The sequence below is a fragment of the Mus caroli genome, unplaced genomic scaffold, assembly GCF_978045245.1.
Source record: "Mus caroli unplaced genomic scaffold, Mus_caroli_1 scaffold_7, whole genome shotgun sequence".
NCBI classification, from domain to species: Eukaryota; Metazoa; Chordata; class Mammalia; order Rodentia; family Muridae; genus Mus; species Mus caroli.
The window spans coordinates 95,926,192-95,946,109 of record NW_028227262.1 but is presented as its reverse complement, the minus strand read 5'-3'; the positions used below and the strand labels follow the sequence as shown (position 1 = coordinate 95,946,109).

The window sequence follows — 19,918 nt, the reverse complement described above, 5'->3', positions numbered from 1 at the left end:
AGAGAGGAACTTCTGTCCTGACTGAAGGGTTAAGAATGAACCCTCCTACCATTTAGATTTTTACACATCTACTGACTGACTTTTGTCTCCACACTCCAAATTCCATTCCCCATGACAGATATCCCAGCTCACGTTGATGCTTCCATGCTACCTCGGACCCAAGCCTCTGTGAAAGGGCCACAGGGGAGCTGGGCAGTGAGCGGAGTTCCTAGAAAGCAATTCTTCCTAGAGGACGCCCAGAGAAACAACTGGATGAGATTACACCATGAACTGTGTCAATACCGCTCATCAAAGCCAAACTAAAGGCCTCCCTAATTCACCTTCTTAGTTATGTATCAAAACCACACTCAACTCCAACACCACTGAACCTATGGAGAAGCATCACAAGCTGTATGCAGAAAAATATTGTGAGTTTTGTCAAAATCTTTTTTCAAACTGAACAAAGTCCAAACCTGTGAATGCATGGGTACACACACTGTTGGGCCTTTCAGAGCTTCAAACGGTACTGGATGGGCCTAGGAATATATTCCATATTAGCATGCACACATAAGCACGCATGCACACACACACACACACACACACACACACACACACACAGAGCAAATGCAGCATTGAAAGGAGAGGCCTTCCTTTGAATCAGCATAACAATAATTACGTTCCTATGAGTGAATTTATATAGAATTCCTATATAAATTCCTATAGAATTTATCTTATCTGTATATATCTGGTCTTTTCAAATACATGTTACCTCATTAGAGGTAAGAAATAGTAAACAAACAAACAAACAAAAAACATGTGGGGTAATTCTCACAATCATGGGCATCAGCCATTGATGTTAGGGAGAGAAAAGGAAGGAGAAAGTTAGAGAATGAGAACACATGTATCTATACACACATACAAACATATGTGCATATAGATACATGGATTCATAGACACACATACATATAGATGGTATGATGTGTATATACATACTACATACCTGTATTACAAGCCAGATATAATAAGCAGTCTTACTTTATCTGGAGTTTTGCTTCCTATGTAACCTTCAGTCAACAGCAGTTTTAAGGTAACAAAAGAAAATTATATAAAAAAAAGTGTTCACAATTTCAATTAGAATGATATTATAAATAGTGTAAGAAAATCTTCTGCTTTCCTGCTGCCTTACCTGGGCCCTGACCCAGCCTTTGTCCAAGGACTAACTGTCCAGCTGAACTGTCCAAGTATCAGTTAATTTATTCACTAGCAGCTCCAAAGTCAAAGAGTAGAGACGTTAGCAATTCAGATGTTCCAAAAAAATGCCATACAGTGATATCTTAAAGTAGACACTCAATGTCGTAAGCTGAATAAGTACAAAAAAACCTATATGCTCAGTTTCTTAAGACAGTTGGAAAGGAAAAAGAAATGTGTACTCGCTTTGCTCTGATACTTCCAACTGTGAAAGCCAGCAATCACAGTGTGTATACTCCTGAGTGCCTAGTTAAAATGAAAAAAGCTGTAGACAGAAAACATGAACAGAGTCGCTCGCGGAGCGGTCAGGCAGAGACTCCTCTCGGCTTTTTTCCCTCCTGCCTAAGGATCTCCTACGGAGAGCTGCAACAATGCCCAAAAGAAAGGCTGCAGGTGATGTGAGCCAGGAGCCAAAGAGAAGATCAGCCCGACTGTCTGCTATGCCTGTGCCCTTTACACCGGAGTTGAAACCTAAAAGAGCATCAACTTCAAGGAAAACCAAGACCACAAATGTCGTGGAAGAAAACAAAGATGCAAGTACCATACCAATTCCTGAAACCAAGCCAGAAGATGTTAAAGACGAATGCAACATGGAAAATGCTGAAAATGGAGAAGCCAAGATTATGGAGGCACCCATTCCTAAAATGGAAGCTGAGGAAGTAAAAGAACAGATAAGTGAAGATACTGAAGAAGATGGAGGAGAAAAGAAAGAAGCAGTGGCAGCAGAAGCCAAAGATGATGAGCTAGAAGCAAACATTCAAGATGTGGAGAAAGATAAAGATGGAAAAGAGCGAAAAGATACAGGTGAGGAGGTGGAAGATGGAAAAATAGAAGAAGAAGGCCTAAACGAGAAACCAGGTACAGCCAAAAGTGAAGATGCAGAGGTGTCCAAAGATGAAGAAGAGAAAGGAGACAATGAAAAAGGAGAAGATGGCAAAGAAGAAGGTGATGAGAAGAAGGAAGAAGAGAAAGATGACAAAGAGGGGGACACTGGAACAGAGAAAGAAGTAAAAGAACAAAACAAGGAAGCCGAGGAGGAGGATGGGAAATGCAAAGAGGAGGAAAACAAGGAAGTTGGAAAGGAAGGTCAGCCTGAGGAAGATGGAAAGGAAGATATGCATGAGGAAGGTGGAAAGGAGGATCTGCATGAGAAAGATGGAAAGGAAGGTCAGCCTGAGGAAGATGAGAAGGAAAGTCATCATGAGGAAGATGGAAAGGAAGGTCAGCCTGAGGAAGATGGAAAGGAAGATCTGCATGAGGAAGATGGAAAGGACGGTCAGCCTGAGGAAGATGGAGAGGAAAGTCAGCCTGAGGAAGATGGAGAGGAAGATATGCATGAGGAAGGTGGAAAGGAGGATCTGCATGAGAAAGATGGAAAGGAAGGTCAGCCTGAGGAAGATGAGAAGGAAAGTCATCATGAGGAAGATGGAAAGGAAGATCTGCATGAGGAAGATGGAAAGGAAGATCTGCATGAGGAAGATGGAAAGGAAGGTCAGCCTGAGGAAGATGCAGAGGAAGATCAGTGTAAGGAAGATGGGAAGGAAGGTCATCATGAGGAAGGTGGAAAGGAAGATCTGCATGAGGAAGATGGAAAGGAGAAAGATGGTGGAAAAGAGGATAGAAAGGAAGAAGGAGAGCAAGAGGTTGCTGTAGATGAAGGGAGTGATGAAAACAAGGTGGAGGCAGAAGAAGAAGGAGCTGAAAACAAAGATTTCAAACAAGATGGAGAGAAAGAGGAGCCTCTGAGTATTGTCTAAAACTGCCCTCTGTGAGATCATAATTCGGTAACACGTACCTTCCTGTTGTAATGTTAATAGAGATAAATATTTTTATCAGATATTTTATAAACAGTGCTTTTTTTTAGCATCATTCAATCTTAGATCATCATCATCATACAGGTTATTAGTTGCAAAATGCCTAACATGACACCTTTATACATTTTGCGATTATAGTAGTGCAAAATATAAAATGTATACTTGCAACTTTGTGAATTTCATCGTGTGTAAGTTATGTATGAAATCTTTGAGTTTCAATTTTATTCTTATACGTGGTAATTTTGCAGAGTAGGAGAATTCCAAAAGAAAGAGTTTGGCACAACTTTGATGTAGTTCACTAGGTTGCTTTTATAAAGAAGGTCAACTATTTTCAGGTAATGCTAAGAGTTGGAATTGACATTACCAAATACAACTGTATTAGTAGCTTGGAAAGAATATAAAATTTTAATTTCATTTTTGAAGAAATTTGAATGTTTATTTCAGGAGGGCAGTTTTGATTATATGTGTATGCACAAAGTTTTGCTGGATTTATCATAATAAAAGAGTTCCACAAAGATGAAAAAAAAAAAAAGAAAACATGAACAGAAAATATGTTCTGACCAATAGCAATACATAATCAGTATTCATATATACATATAAATATATGTTGTTATATATTACCCACATATATTCATATGTAGACAACAGTATATATTTAGGTACTACTTTTCTGAATATATGACTCTCTCTACTATGTCTGAGTTTATCTCCCACAGATGAGCTGCAATATATATGCCATTTATATATATCACACATATGCTGAGTATATATTATATTATATCATATAGTATATAGTATATGGTATATAGTATATAGTATAGATAGTATTCCCACTGATCCCCACATACATGGTCTACCTTAGAAAGGTCACGGTTGCAGCCTGGCAAATGATCAACAGCTCTTAGGTCAGTGCTTCTCAACCTTCCTTATGCTGTGACCCTTCTTGCTGTGATGACCCTACCCATAAGTTAGTTTCCTTGACTTCATAACTGCAGTTCTGCTACTGTTATGGATTGTAAAATATCTGTGTTTCCCAATGGTCTTAGGAAACCCCTGTGAAAGAGTCATTAGACCTTCAACTGGGTCACAACCCGCAGGTTGAGAACTGTTGCCTTCAGGGGTCAGTGGGTGAACCAGACCCCCCCCCCCAAATACCCCATCAGAAGCCTGTCTTTTATTTATTTATTTATTTATTTATTTATTTATTTATTTATTTATTTATTTATTTATTTAATACTAGGCAGGATATACATTTAGTGACCCAAGACAGTACACTTGTCTCCTGCCAAAAGATTTTATCCTTAATCTAAGCATCCATTATCTGGTCCCTGCTTGCAGCTGGTCTTTTTAAAAATTGTGAAAATGACTGCAGTATCTCAACATTCTAGCACTTTCTTTAAGAAGAAAATTTTATTTTGTATGTGCATGTGTCTGCAGGGTGTGTGTGTGTCTATGTGTCTTTCTGAATGTTTGTCTGTGGTGTGTGCACGTGTGTCTGTGGTATATGTGTGTATGTGTGTGATGTGTGTTTGTGTGTCTGTAGAGTATATAAGTGTGTGGTACATATATGCATGTATGTTTATGCATCTGTGAAGTGTGCAAGTGTGTATGTATGTGTATGGTGTTTGAATGCAAGCATAAATATATGTATACATGCCACAGTGCACATGTGGAGCTCAGAGGACAACTTTCAGTTTTGTCCTTCTATCATGTGGCTTCTGGGTACCGACCCCAGGTCTGGGAGTGATAGCACCCACCTTTAATCCCATTCCAGGGAGACTGAGGCAGGTGGATATCTGAGTTCTAAACCAGCCCTGGTCCATACTGTAAGTTAGCCTAGTCACAAAATGAGGAAAAAAAAAGACTGGGTATTGAACTCAGATCCTCAGGTTTCTATAGCAAGGGTTTTAACTTACCAAGTCATCTCATTGAACCCAAGAAAATGCAATTTTCTTCCAACTCTGATTTAGAGTGTAAAATGAAAGGAATTTTGAAAACCATACATAAATTTCTGACATTGGTAGTTCTGATTTTTCAGATTCCATAATACATATTTGAGGGTCAGCACTTTACCCAACCCAGTGTGAACAAACATACTGTCTATTAGATGATCGTGAAATAAAATGAATATATGTAACTCAGAAAGCACTTCTTCGATAGCTAGCATAGTCATAGTCACACCATCAAAATCTGAAGGTAGAGAGGCAAGAGTCAATGGCAGAGGGAGAAGGTAGAGAACAAAGGTGAGGGAGGAAGGAGAATCTTTTCTCAAGGATTCAGGAGCAGTGCCTCTGCCTCTGATACTGGTCTAAACAGAAGGCAATGGTTTCCAGACAGTCCCTAGAAAGCCCCTCTGAGTGTCACCAACCTGCTTCAGCCTTGAGGCTTCCTCCTTGTCATCAATGGTAAGACTTGAATTCTCTGAAAACAGCTGTCAGCTTGTATTTCTAGAACGGTCTACATGAGTGATATCTATAGAATACAGGAACTCTAAAGAAAACCATCTTCTACAAACTACGGAGACTTGTCCACCGATTTGTCGTAAGCAGATACTTCAATTACATGTCAGAACCGTGTACGCTAAAGGAAAGCAGACAAATAATGGTGAAATTTTCTAAACATGTTCAGTAGGGATGTTTCATACAGGCTGATTTGACTCTGCAGGAGACACGAACAGGTGGAGAAAATACTGCAGACTGTTTTGTGATGCACTTAGACTTGGGGGCTACTATAGCAGCTATGGCTGTGTGCCTGTGTGAAGGTACATGTTTCAAATCTTTCAGCTCTGTACCCAAAGCCTTCTTGGGAAGGCAAGGAGTAACACAGATCTTGCTGCCAAGCCACAGAGTGCAGAGAAAGCAGGAAGGCAGCAACAAGCCTTTCATTTATTAATATCCTCATTCACCCATCCCTTCTCCCTACAGCAAAACTCCTTAGGGGAAGGTGCCCACAGGTCCCAGGCACAGTGCCTCTTTCCAGTGCTGGTCTTTTCAGACATGTTCAGGCCAAGGGAAAAGCCATCTTCTTAGCCACTGGCCTTGACACCACTCTTTCCTGGTCCATAGTGGCTAAGGTCTTTGCCAGGATCTGAAGTACTTCTGGCCACACAGAAGTAACTGTGGCCAAAGGCTGCAACACAGAGCACAGGACATCTCTTCAGGATGTCCTGAAGACTCACATCATCATTGAAGCAATCAAACAGCCCTGAGGGTAGATGGACACAACTCTGTTGTTAGCCTCTATGCAGGCTACCCTGTTAGGGTTACAAACATATTTATTTAACAAATACACAAATGGAATAAACTTAATGATGCAGATAAGTTAATAGTGTAGATGTGTCTTTTACCTATATAATCTTCATGAGAAGATGCTACTGTTATCTTTACTTATAGAAAAGACACAGAATACATAAGTGGCCTGTCCACAGTCCAAATCCACAGCTGCAGAGGTGTATGACCAATCTCAAGCATGCCGGACTCACTATGCTGCTTCCTGTTCAGTTATGTTCTAGGGAAACAGACCAGCTGTGCATGGAAGGGACACGGGAAGAGTACAACCCAATTTCTCAGACCCAGCTTTGCATATCTATCCAGAATGAAAATCATAACTCATACTTACCAGCCATGAAAGCACAGTGAAGTTATGCCTTTGTGCTTCATTTTACTTAGCTGTGAAGTAGGGCTGGCTAAAGGCCTACACACACTGTCCAACTCCACTGTAATGCTGCTCTGATACTGCAAGAACTTACTGAATTAATTAAATAAATCAAATACCTGACAAGAAGCAACTTCTGGGGAAAGGGATTTAAGGGCTGACAGTTTGATGAGCCCTTACTTATCATGGTGAAGAAGGCATGGTGGCAAGAGTATAAGGTGGCTAGTCACATCAGCAAACAAGAAGCAGATGGGAAAGGGCACTGGACTGTAAGACCTCAAGGGCGCTCTTGGTGACCCACTTTCTTCGGCAAAGCTCCACATCCTAAAGGTTCTGAGGCCTTGGGAGGACTAGCAGGGGCTATAGGAAAGATTTCACATCCAAACCATAACATTTCAGTCTGTTCCATTCCCCACAGAGTCATGGTCAACACAAAATGAAAACTGCACACACCCCACCAGGGAGTTGGGGATGGAGCTCCACAGTACAGGGCTAGGACACGTGAGGCCCTGGTTGAGTTCCCAGCAAACACACAGGTGACAACGCATTGTAAATGATGAACAAGCAGGAGCACTAACTGAAAAGTGGGGAGGGGCTGGAGAGACGGCTCAGCAGTTATGAATATGTGCTGTCTTTCCAGAAGACCCAGCACGCACATCAGACATCACTATCACTCGTGACACTCTCTTCTCTTGTGACCTGGGAACCTGCAAACATGTGGTATACACACACACACACACACACACACACACACACACACACAAATAAAAATAAACCTAAAAAAAAAAAAATCCCAACACTGTTCCAAATCCCAAAGTCTCTTCTGAGACTAGGGGCAATTATCTTAACTCTAAGCCCATGATATCTAAAAATCAGATACATACTTTCAACACACAATGGCATAAGGGCTTCCATTCTAAAAGGGAGGAAGTAGGGCACAGTAAGGAAAGATTAGACCAATGCAAGACCAAAAGCTAACAGGAAAACCACCAAGTTCTGCAGCTCCATACCTGGCATTTGACATCCATGATAGAATGAATCACCTGGACTCCAAGAGCCTTGGTAGCCCTGGCCAGCTGTGCCACCTGAATCCTTCCTCAGTGATACACTATGGTCCTGAAAGTTTTAGCACACTGGAGGCTGGGGGGTGTTCATTGCAACTTAGACTTCATTTTCCCAGCTTCATGCAATGGCCTCTCAGGCCTCAGTACAGGGAAGCCAATTCTTCCACACATTGCCTGGAGTTAGCAGCCTTCTAGAATCTTGGCAAAAGCCTATAGGACAGCCCTCCTCCCCAAGCCCCTTACTCTTACATCTTTAAGCCTTTAATATCGGCAATTTGGAGGTCACTGCCAAGTTCTGTTGTCATCTTGAGATGTAGCCTGGGCCCTCTGGATCAAAGCTAGAGTGGCTCTGTGTTTGTTGGTTGCTGAATCTGCAAAACCGTTTTCCTGGACAGTTGTCATCAGGCAGGGATGCACTTCGGTAGCACTCTCAGCTCAGGCACCCTCCCTTCTAATAAATCTGATTTTCATTAGATGGAGCCTTTACTAGGAGGGAGCTTGTCCTCGGTACCATCCCAGTTGTGCCAGTGCAGAATGGGAAGTTTCTTTAACTGTGTTCATCTCCTTAATAACTACAAGAGTTTTTTCAGTACCTGCCATGTCTGCGTCCTTAAACCTGCTCCCTGCCTCAGGAAACAAGAATTTTCTTTAGGTCCTCCTGCTCCATTTTGTTGCTCTTTTTAATTGTAACCCTAGACGAAGGACAGTGAGTAGTAACCATAGCACAGCCTAAATGCTATCCTGCCTGGAAATTTCCTCTACCAAACAAATTAGTCTATTACTTTTGAATTCGGTCTAAGTTCTCAGGATATGAACAGAATAAAGATAGACTCTTTGCCAGAATGCAATGCCAGTGTCCTCTGGTCCTATGCCTGACTCAGGCCTCTACTCTGCACACTTATCTCTGCATTTTGATCTTCCCACCAGAATGACCCACTAAGCTCTGTTTATGGTGTAGTGGGGTTCCTCTAGCCTAAAGGTCCAGTCTTCCCATGACTCCCATAAACTAGTTCCAAAGACTTCTATAATCTAATTTATTACAGCACCTGCCCCACTTCTCAGTATTTTTTTTTTAATCAAAATTACTTCTCTTATTGTTGTCATAAATTACCTGACAAAAAGAACTTACAAGAACATTTCTTTTGGCTCAAGAAATAAGGTACAGTCTGGCATGGCGGCAAGAAGTGTGCGGTAGCTGGTCACACTGCAGCACTAATCAAGAAGCAGACCACAGACAGGAAGTGGGGCAGGGCTCCAGGACCTTCTTTTCCCCAAAGGCCTACTTCCTCCAGCTGGCTTCTACTTCTTAAAAGTCACACAGCCTTCTAGAACTAACTGTACTACTATTTGGGGACCTATTATTCAGGCCCATGAACCTATGGGAGACCTCCCTCATTCAAACCATAACATATATTAAGTCATCTCAGGAAGCGAATTTACATTATTGATAGGAATTACCCTCACGTTTCTTTTCAGAGGCTTTGGCTTTATTAAGTAGATAGCTTACATACCTACTCAATGAAATGAAGCACCTGTGGATTATAGGGAAATAGGTAAAAATATCAACTCCAGTGATGTTCTAGGTCTAGAGATGCCCGTCCTGGCTAGGGAAAGCCACTTCCTGTGACTAAGATTTTAGCCCCATAAATGGAAACCTGCATAATAAGTGACAGCTAAGGTGTGCTCTTGCCATCTAGGGGAAGTTAGTTCTCTGAGTTCATTGAACATGCTAGTTCCTCACCACTATCAGAACAAAATTGGGTCAGATTCCCAAGTCTCTCTTCCAAAGGCATGATCCCATCTCCCTGCTCCCACTCATGTCACCTCTCAAAATTGTGACCCCTGTGTTAGCTTCTAGGGACTATCCTGACCATTTATTTAAAATCCTAACATTCATTACTCCAAATCTACTGTACCTTATTCTAACTTCTGTATCATTAACTACCTTTCAACACTCTTTCATTTACTTAAATTGTTTTTCATCTTCTTTCATTAGCATTTAAGATACCCCAAACTCTGGTGTTTTGTTTTCCTTCACAAAAACAAACAAACAAACAAACAAACAACAAATATTTAGAACTGTCCCTGGCAAAAAGCAAGTGCTAGGCTATTACATAAATAAATTCAAAATGCAGGTGTAATTTCACATATGCACCCAAAGATGATACCAGCTAATGGCCACAATTGCTTTCTGAGTCCCAAAGCCAAAAGGTTTCACAGCAGTGATACAAGTGTCAGATTCCACAGCAGTGATACAGTGTTCATTCACGAGTCGGGGGCATGACCTTCTTGCTGAGTTTAGTGTTCTCTGTGTTTCCAAGCTCCCTTGTCACCAGTTTAACCTCACCTATTTATGACAGTCACGCCAAAAGTGTTTCTACCAACTCGGGCATCCACTCACCAGGAGAAGCTTCTCTGGTCTCCAGGAAACAGGACCAGGCCTCTGTGTAGACAGTGGGGAGTGGAGAGGGCAGCACTTCACAGTTACCCATGTGAGTGAGTGGGTGGGGGAAGGCTTGGGCTTAGAATACTTGGGGTGTTTACTGAGACAGGACCTAGCTCCAGTACCAAACAAACAGAAATGAAAGGAGAAAAAGCAAAGAGCAAATCAGAAGAACGGGTGGCTTTAAGAAGCATCTTGAAGGAGGAAGAACACTGCTTAAGAAAAAGACTAGTGAAAGCAGATTTATTTTGTCTTTGAAGCCACAGTTCTTCACAGTTCTAGTAAGTTGATCCTTACTAGAAATGGAAAGAAGTCAAAGCAAGAGCTGTGGCTGGAAGCGCAGGGTAAAACTGGTGTTTTGAAGGTGACGCTACGAGCCCAATAATCAGAATCACCATACACATGAAAATGCAGCCATGTAAGCGCATATATATATATATATATGTATGTATGTATATACACATACATGCACATATATACATACACATACATACATCTATACATACATACACATACACACACACACACACACACACATATATATATATATATATATATATATATATATATATGAGAAAGACTGCCACTCACAACTTAATGTGGGTAATCTGAGTAATAAACAATAGTAATAATGAAAACTACGGGTTTTAAAAGTCTGTCAGTGCTTTTGACTAGAGATTAAATGGTAACAATTCAAAAGGAGTCTAACCCTCTTACAGATATATAAGATACTTATTAAGACCCTTGAATAAAACTAAAATGACATATACATCTTGGGTGTCTTCATGAATCTTTAATGGGGCCACTAGCTGATTAAAACATTAAATCAGTGAACCAACCATTTACAAAAAAAAAAAAAACCAAAAAACAAAAACCGTCATTATCTCATGTATAGAGCTTATCGTATATCATGTGTAGAGTAAATGACAATAAATAATAAAATGTAGAGCTTTCATGAGTACTTCTGTATGTTTACTCTTGCTTCTTCATCTAAAGTGTATTTATATAGCACCAGCTAGCCCAAATGTTCTTCTTCATGAGCTCCAATCCTATCTCTTTCTGCATGGCCCACTGTCCTGTGAAGGCCTCTTCTCATCTGAGGCACACGGCAGTTCCAGTCAGCCTCTTCAAGCTTTGGATTCAAGTGTTTGTTCATTATAACATCTATTTTTCAAAAAAACTTTGCTGGAACAACTATTTCCCAAGTATAATAATTGTTAGCCTTGCCAAAACAATTTAAACTTCTTTTTCAATCCTCTCACCATTGAAAGAAAATCATTAGACCTTTGGGAGTAAGATATCATCACTTAAAAGTTTAGCTTTAGAAAATTCATAAACCCTTGACCCTCTTTAAAGATAGCTGCACAATACTGGGAAAACTTTTGCCAACTCAAAATAAGAGGCTTATGATTTACCAATGCTAGTCTAAATCATCTGACTCCAAGTTAACTCGTAAAAAATAATTGTGTTTAATTCATGTTAAAACTAAATTATCTTTCAATCAGCAGGTAGTCCCAAGTTAAGAAAGTAACCAGATAAAATTATTACTCATTCAACTTACATAAATTAACTGACGAAATGGATGGAACTTGTGATAACTGTTTTCTGTTATCATCTCTGTTTAGTTTAAGGAGTAAGGGGAGTCCAGTGAGGCACTGGGAAAACTCGTCTTGAAGTTGCATCACTACAGTTTAAGCCATGATGAGAAACTTTATACCTGGAGCACTTTTAGCTATGACTACTCAGTCACGATATGATTCAGCAGCTTTGCTACTCTATTTAACTGCTTTTCAGACCACCAATACTTGAGAGCATAGGTTCTTTACCTCACCTTTATCAGAAGAGATGGGGAAAACTATTAAGGAGATACTTTGAAACTTTGAAAAATTTCAAAGCTTGACAATTACTCATCAGATTTCTGTTTTCAAAGGCATTCTGCAGTTTCCATGATTAGCTCCCATTCTGGATGGCCCAGCAAATCCTGCTCTAAACTGGTACTTAGCGCGTATTAAGCGCCCACTGTGTGCAAGGAGAAAGCATTCTACAAAGCAAAGGGGCATAAGACTCTGCCTCATTTTATTCGTGCATAAATGCACAGCAGTCGTGATTTACTCTCTCAACTTTGCAGAAACGTGAGCTGCATCCACATGGTCGAACCCATGGCATTCATTTGGTCTTCTCGAAGCGATTCACAGGTAGCCTCACCCAGGCAACCGGCTGCCCTCTTCACCCACCAGGCCACTCCGGGGAGCGGCCACACCTTCTGCAGGTGGCTGGGTCACCAGAGCCAGAAGCACCAGACCCATCTCCCTCCGCAGGGGTAGGGATGAGCGTGCAAATGTGATGCAAGGACTTCCGTGAGGCGCAGGACTTAGGAGGTCCCTGGGTCCCGGGAGATACAACCGGCCCCGCAGGGCGCCCCTCCCCCGCGTCCCCGCGCCCGCGCCGCGCAGGCCCCGCGGGGACCGGCGCACCTCCGGCCTAGCCGCAACGCCGGCGCCGCGACACACCCGCCCGCCGCCCGCGGGCTCCCCTCTGCTGCCGGGGCCTCGGGGCGCTCCGGCCAGGGATGGGCGCGGCCCGCAGCCGCCCGAACCGCAGTCGCCGCGCCAGGCCGGGCCCCGCGCCCGCGCCGCTCAGAGCACGCAGCGCCCCGCGCCCCGCGCCCCGCGCCCGTCGCCGCCGCGGCCCCCTCCCGCCGCGCCACACCTAGCAACCGGCGCTGACAGGACGCAGGCGGGGGAGGAAGCGGAATGGCTGCCGCCGCGGCGCCTCCCCGGCTCCCGCCAGCCTGACAGCTCGGGCCGGGCGGAAGCGGCGTGCGGCACCCGCCCCCCGCGGCCCGCGCCCGCCCTCACCCTGCGGCCGGCCATCCCCGCGCCCCGCGGCCCTCCACGCCCGCACCTTCTCGGGCGCCCGGCCCGCGCCACCCCGAGGCTCGCCCGCCGCCCGACCCCCGCCCACCCGGGCCTCACCGATGTGGTTGTCCTCGATGTGCTCGATGAGGTCGGCCAGCGTGGGGAAGTGGAGTCCGCAGCCCCCGAAGCGGCAGGTGTTGGAGAAGAAGGAGGCGGCGGCGATGCCTGTCATGGTGCTACATCGAGAGCCCCCCGGAGTCGGCTCTGCGAGCGCCGCGCGCGCGGAGGCGGAGGGAGGGGCCGGGGAGGGGGCAGGCGCGGGGAGGGCAGCGCGAGCCCGGGACGGAGGAGAGGGGGCGCGAGGTGGAGCGCAGCGCCGAGCCTCCGGGAGGCAGCGGGAGGCGGCGGGAGCTCGGGGGAGGGGGCGGGGAGGACTCGGCGGCTGGGAGGAGGGAGCAGGCGCGTGCCTGCAGCTGTGCGGGCCCCAACCTCCGCGACCCAGGCCTCACCTGGCAGCTCCCGCCTCCAACTTTACGTCCCTGGGCCTGCCCTTTCGCCGTGTGAGGTGCCTGCAGTCCGCTTGGAGCCTCCCTTGGTTATGCGCGCTACATTCTTAATAGATACACATCTATTAATTACACATGCTTTTCCCCCCAGAGGAGCACTCAGGGAGTTACCCAGCCCTCTTGGGGACATTTGTTTGCACTTGGCCACCTGTCTAGGTGTGACGATGGTATTCACTAGGGACCCAGGAAAGGTAATTGTGTGCACCTTGTTCTTTAAACTTTCTCATTTAAAAAAAAAAAAAAAAAAAGTCCGTATTCTCTGGAGGTTAGTAGGAACTAATTGATTTTAATGAAGCTTTCCCCCTAGGCCAGAAGAAAAATCTTAGCTTTATTTAAATTTCAAAATAGAGCTCTTGGTTGTCAAGTGCATTTGACTGTGTTTTACATATGTATCACGTTTGTTCTCCCTGATTCTTCTGAGAAAACAAAAATCTCAATTTCTTTACCCCCAATTCCCGCACCTCCTGCACCCCTTGTTGTGGCTCAGGTCTGGCAGTGCTGCTCCAAAGAAGAAAGGGTCAAGTGTAGAGGTTTGGAAATGAAAGTCAAAGCAAACTCGATTTTCACTTAAAAAGAAAATTTCACCAATCAGTTAGGATTATATCATCCTGTGAGCATTTAAGCCATACTGTTGACCAGATAGCCTCTTAAGAATCAATTCTCTTTTGGTCTCCAACCGCAGTTGCAGTTACATTTTATCTACAAGGTGTATATTTTCTTCCAGGTGTTCAAGAAGCACCAGGAGATGTGCATGATTCGAGGGTGTAATTTAAAAAAAAATTTATTCATGCATTCTGAATTTATCATTGGTCTTTAGAACAATACCATTTACCCGCTGGTGCATATACCTAGAAAAATAGCAACCCTGTCCTTTTAAACTGTATATACCACTTGTGTTATCTCTAATGTTAGGATTGTTAGGGCACTTCGTGTAAATTTAAATACAGACATATGTAGTATTTCTGTCACCGGAGAAAATTTTCACAATCTCCCAGTCACAAAGGCTGAGGCTGAGTTGTCTCACCCATTGACATTTTTGTCTGGTCTGTCACTTCTTTGAGCCTCCAAGGTGACAAATTTGCCAAGGAGAGAGCTGAGTTGAGCAGGGTTGGGGCAGCAGGTCATTAAAGTTCAGTTTGGTGCCAGAAATAATTTCCTGGGACCAAGTGAAGATGGGGGAAGGGCACCCAAGGGCTTGATAATGAGCCAGGGACCCGCTAGGCTGGAAGCTGGGGCCAGACAAGGGTCTAAAGAGCAGGAGGTAGAATTCTCCACCGTGAATTAGAATTTTGGCAACTGTGCAGTGTGCCCTGCTGCCCAGACAGGGAGGAAGGCCGTTAGCTGAGAGCAAGCAGGATATCTGGCAGATAGACTTCACGCCCAGTGACATGGAAATGCAATGAGAAAACTCCAGCCAAGAATGATGCCAGAACAGCCTCCTTAGAGATGCTAGGCACCCCAACTCTGCAGCAGCTGGGGGAGTGCCCTGAACCTTGAGGTGACAATTCTGTTCTCAGGAGGAATGGCTCTCTATGTGGAGTTATCAACTGCAGAGAGTGTAGGAGGCCCAGAGGTGGCTCAGCAAGAGAACTCCTCCATGGAAAGGCCAGGAGAGTGTAAGGGAAAGAAGGAAGGAAGGGGGCTGGGCGCTATTAGTACATACCTCTTGGCTACCTTCAGTCCCTACCCTCTACTATTACAAAGTGTGCCTGCCAAAGTAAAAGCCTGGTCAGCCAAATTGAGCATATTGATTATTTTTAATGCGAAGAACCAAAGTAGCTATAAAAATGAATTATAATTTTCAAAGAGTTCAAATTATTTTGTGTGTCAAACCATTACTACATTTTGTGGGGAAAATCAGTATATTACTACAACTTAGCATAGAATTGGGGCTTGCTTAGGTGGCATCCTGCTCTTTTAATTGGCACACTTCTCTTTTCGGTGTTTTAAAATCGTGATCGTTTACATCTTCAAGTCTACTGGTTTTGTATATACACCAAAGCAGCAATTGACAGGGACAAACCACAGGGTAACCACAGCAAACAAATGAAAAATAAATGCTTTGCAGTGAATACTTTACTTGTGCTGTATTACGTTTTAAAATGTTTGTTGCACGTTTGTTCTTTTAGATAAAGTCTATATCTAGGCTATAAAAACCATGTAAAGCAAACACTTCATCCTGTTGCTTCCAAGAGACTGGTACACTTCTGTTCTGAGAAAACATTTATCTGTCTCGCTTGGGGGAGTGAAGCTATCTCAAAAGGGCAGGGTGGCAAGAGAACCGAAGAGTCAGATAAGAGAGTGGCCATGAACTACACGCATTCCCTGCCTCCAAGATCCTTTTCTTGGAAGCTGCTGGCCTCTCCCTGGAGCACTGTACCTCTCTGGGTCAGTATGTCTACTCAACATAGGTTGTAGAGTAATGCCATAGGGTAGGAGGTGGCACTCCAATGACTTGCAGCTAAGTGACATTACAGATAAGAGTCTCCTACATCTTACTATGCCAGGGCCCTCAGGATGGGCAGCTGCCAGGGAGGTGGGAACACAGTGGTTTCATGGAAACACCTGAAAGCCAGCAGAAGATCTGTTATGCAGTTGTCTGATTTCCACACAAGGATTTCAAGATACCCAGACAATCAAAATGTGCATTTCCTGTGCCCAATGTGGACCTGTGTCAGTGCTGTAAAGGGGACAGCCATATACAGGCCTTCAAGAAGTGCTTTTCAGGTTTACTCACTACTGCCTTCTTGGTGACTTAGGGGCATTCCTTTTACCCCCACTACTTTGAAGGATGAATGAGTTGTGAGATCTTCAGCAGCTCGGGTAAGTCTGCAGCCACCTCTACCAAGGTCTGATGCTTCCCTCTTTCCAGCTCTTAAGAACTAAGGCTGCACTTTCACCAATAGCAGCCCTTCTGTCCGAGATGGCATGTTTTCCTTAGGCTCTGCCTTCTTCCAAAGAGCACTGTTACTGTTCTGCACTCTTGTTGCAACAGTTTTCAAATTGATCTTTTGCCAGCTCAGAAACTAATCTGACCTTGCCTAACATAGCTAGGCCATGAGTTTGATCCCTACAACTGCAGTAAAAACTAGGCGAGTTGTTCTCGGTTGGTTCCTCGGGCCTATCTACATAGTGAGGGTTGGTTGGCTTTACCCTAAGAAAGATTCTCTCCTGGGTTACACAAGTGAGCATTCTTCGTGAGCTTCACCTGGCTGCTTCTGCTCTACTTACTATATATACACACGGTAATGGCATTCATCGCCAGCTTCTCCCCAGACCTCTCCAGAATGGAATTAATAAATCCCCAGCCAACTACTGCAGTTCTGATTTAACAGTCTGGGTGAACTCCGCCACCAGTTTGAAGGGAGCAATCACTGCTTCTCAGGCTGGTACAGCCAGATTTTTAAAATCAGGTACACAAGAGCTGTCAAGCAATTGCTATTTCATTCCAATGACATGTCTTAGTCCAGCACGTCACTAGGGAACTGCATGAAGGGCAGACCCAGGATTTGTGTATCCTGGAAGTCTTCATGGCAAGATGTGAGGGCTGCAATTTGAGAAGGACATGTATAGTGCCAGGGGCTTTACAAGATCCTCTTACATCAGTCCTATGAGTCGTCTGTGGGTGATGTGACTGAGCCCATGTACTGTCCTCCTGGCTGCTGTGGCATCTGCTTATCACCCCTCCTTCCAGTGATGAGTTCTGTTGCTTTTGATGGCTATGAAGTATACAGTACGGCATGAATGCTTTTCCAAGGCTGCGTAGCCCTTTTGCCCAAACCTGTGTTCATGTTATTGATGATTGCCCAGCAATGCATGGTGGATGACTATTATCCACTCAGTGGCTTCCAGAGCTGTCTTTGTCCTGAGTTTCTGAGGTCCCACCAGCCTGCTGTTGCTATCTGTTCCTCCCAGACCTTGGGCAGGTGTTAGTAGGAGACTGAACTAGAGGACCAAGTCAAGCACACAGCTCCATGATCCCATCTCCTAGGCTTGGCTCTCTTAGCCATGCCTTCACTCTCTGAATTGGCTGCTTCTTCAGTGACTTTGATAACCCACTTCTACAGGAGCCTCCCAGCCTTACTGCCTGAGGTTTCCCCAGAGTTGCTGACAGCTTAAGATGAACCAAATTCTCACAGTTTTCCAACTTCACTCACTCGTTCAGATAGGCTAGCTTGCCTTAGTTGTACAACCTGGTTAGACTGTTCCCCCTGCCCCCGCCCCCCCCCCCCCCCCCCCCGCTTCCATGTCCACTAAACTAAGCCAGCCTGTCACCTCCTGCAGAGTCCTCTTGCATCCTCGCTGCTGGTTTGGTGATCTTACTTTTCTAGACCAAAAGTTCTTTTTTTATAAGAGCAGTACTTTCATTTTTTTTAAAAACCAGTTACTTTTTAGTTAGTGTATCACTGAGACAGTTCATAGTTATTCACCTATAGGAGAAAAAATGGAATGTATGTCTTTCTTCCCACCTTGTACCCTCCCTACCCCATTGCCTTCTGGAGCCATTCTTCCTTTCCTAGTCCTCCTCTTCCTCCTCCTTCTCTCGGTATGCATGCATATATATGTTTTATGATTTGCATGTGTATATTTAGATTCTGCATTATCAGCATTTGAGAGGGAACATATATTATTTGTCTTTCTGGGTCTGGCTTATTTCACTTAGCATGATTCTCTCCAGTTCCCCTCGTCTCCCTCCCAATGCCATGCTTTCATTTTTCCTTATGGCCCCTGTGTGTGTATATGTATCACATTTTCGATGTTTATTCCTCTGTAGAGGGACATCTCAGCTGGTTCTATACCTTGGCTATTGTGAGTGGTGCTACAATAAACATGAAGTGTTAGTGTGTCTGTGATTTTAATGTTTATAAAAAATGTATGACTATCTGTTTTGTGTGTGTAATATGTGTGTGGATAGGCACGAGTCAGAGAGCACATATGGAAATCAGAGGACAGTTTTCAGGTTGGTTCTTGCGCCTTCTACTTTGTAAGTCCTGAAAATTGAACTCAGGTTGTCAGGCAGTAGGCACCTTTACCCAGTCTTGTGCCAACTTGCCAGACTCCTCCTCTGAACTGTGAAAACTTGAACCAGCCTCTTATAAATATTTACATTTTATTTATAAATGACATACAGATGTGTGGTTTTCAAATATGATACATATGCTAAAAATAAACCAGACTTTTTTAAAAGTTGACTTTTGTTTAACCCAGAGCTTAGAGGCCTTTTAACTTTATCCATTTGCCTGCTAACCTCCTGAAGGAAAGCCTTGAACCTTGGAGGTCACTGTCCTTGACCATGTGTCAAAGTTAGCTTCAGCTGTCAACTTGATACAAACCTGTAGGTACCTGAGAAGAGGGACCCTCAACTGGCTTGTGGCCATGTCAGTGAGGCAGTTAGTTTTAATTGTTAATTGATGTAGGAGGGCACCGCCCACTGTGGGTGGTACCATTCCTTGGTAAGTGGGTCTGAACTATATAAGAAAGGTAACTGAGCTAGCTACTAAGCAGTGTTCCTCCGTGGTTCCTGTCCCCCGTTCCTGCCGATGGACTGTAAAATGTAAGATGAAATGAACACTTTCCTCCCCCAAGTTTTGGTCATGGTGTTTATCAAAGCAACAGAAAGCAAAGCAGAAGGACGCCATGTCTCCTTGAGAAAAGAGGGATCCACCATTGTGCCTGCACCTGGTGTAGGTACAGCTTGGGACTGTGATAAGGCAGTGCGCAGAGATTTCAGTTTCCAGTGCTTGAACCTTCCAACAATTTGTTAATGTTCTTCTCCTAGACACCATCAGTGAAAGGTGGCCCTTAGTCATCATTAACGTTGGATAGTTTACAACAGAAATTCCTAACCATGATCACAAACCAACCTTTGGCAAGACCTTTGTAAGATCTAGTACCAATCACTGTGCTGTGCTCATAACGGTTGTAGGAAATATTCCTCTCCTTTGTTTTGGTACCATTTGTTTCCCAGTCTCTGCTGATGCAGACAAAGCTATTCAGCTGGACAATGATAAGCAGAGAGGCGTTCAGCCATGACACGAGCTCTGACACTAGCTGCCCTGTTAGACACTGACGAGGATACCGTTCTCTTTCACAAATAGCCAAGCTCATTGTGGGGCTATTTTAAATAACTGTCACCACCCTTCACCGAGTGTTTGCTATTGTGCTGGGCACTGGTTCCCAGCTCATGGTATTAAGAGTTTTAACAGACAGCAGCTTTTTGAATTCTGGAAGGTCAACAAATAAAATATGCCTAAACTAAAGGTGAGAGGGAAAACAAGAAGGTAACTTGCTG

General features: G+C 44.0%; 2 protein-coding genes across 2 annotated transcripts in view; one reads left to right on the top strand and one right to left on the bottom strand.

Moving 5' to 3' along the window:
* Jazf1 (JAZF zinc finger 1) overlaps positions 1 to 13,359 on the bottom strand; it is a 316,738-nt gene extending 303,379 nt beyond the window's left edge. The window contains exon 1 of the mRNA XM_021165549.3: positions 13,178 to 13,359. Within this exon, the coding sequence (XP_021021208.1) occupies positions 13,178 to 13,292 (115 nt within the window). The 5' untranslated portion in view covers positions 13,293 to 13,359. The remainder of the gene's footprint in view (positions 1 to 13,177) is intronic.
* Positions 1,494 to 3,064, top strand: LOC147003980 (uncharacterized). The gene has a single exon (XM_085840608.1). The coding sequence runs from the start codon at positions 1,599 to 1,601 to the stop codon at positions 2,982 to 2,984; it is 1,386 nt and encodes a 461-aa protein (XP_085696734.1). The 5' UTR covers positions 1,494 to 1,598; the 3' UTR covers positions 2,985 to 3,064.
* Positions 13,360 to 19,918: the final 6,559 nt, after the last annotated feature.

Excerpts from the sequence above, each read along its gene's own strand:
- LOC147003980 (XM_085840608.1), top strand. The coding sequence starts at position 1,599 with ATGCCCAAAAGAAAGGCTGCAGGTGATGTGAGCCAGGAGCCAAAGAGA.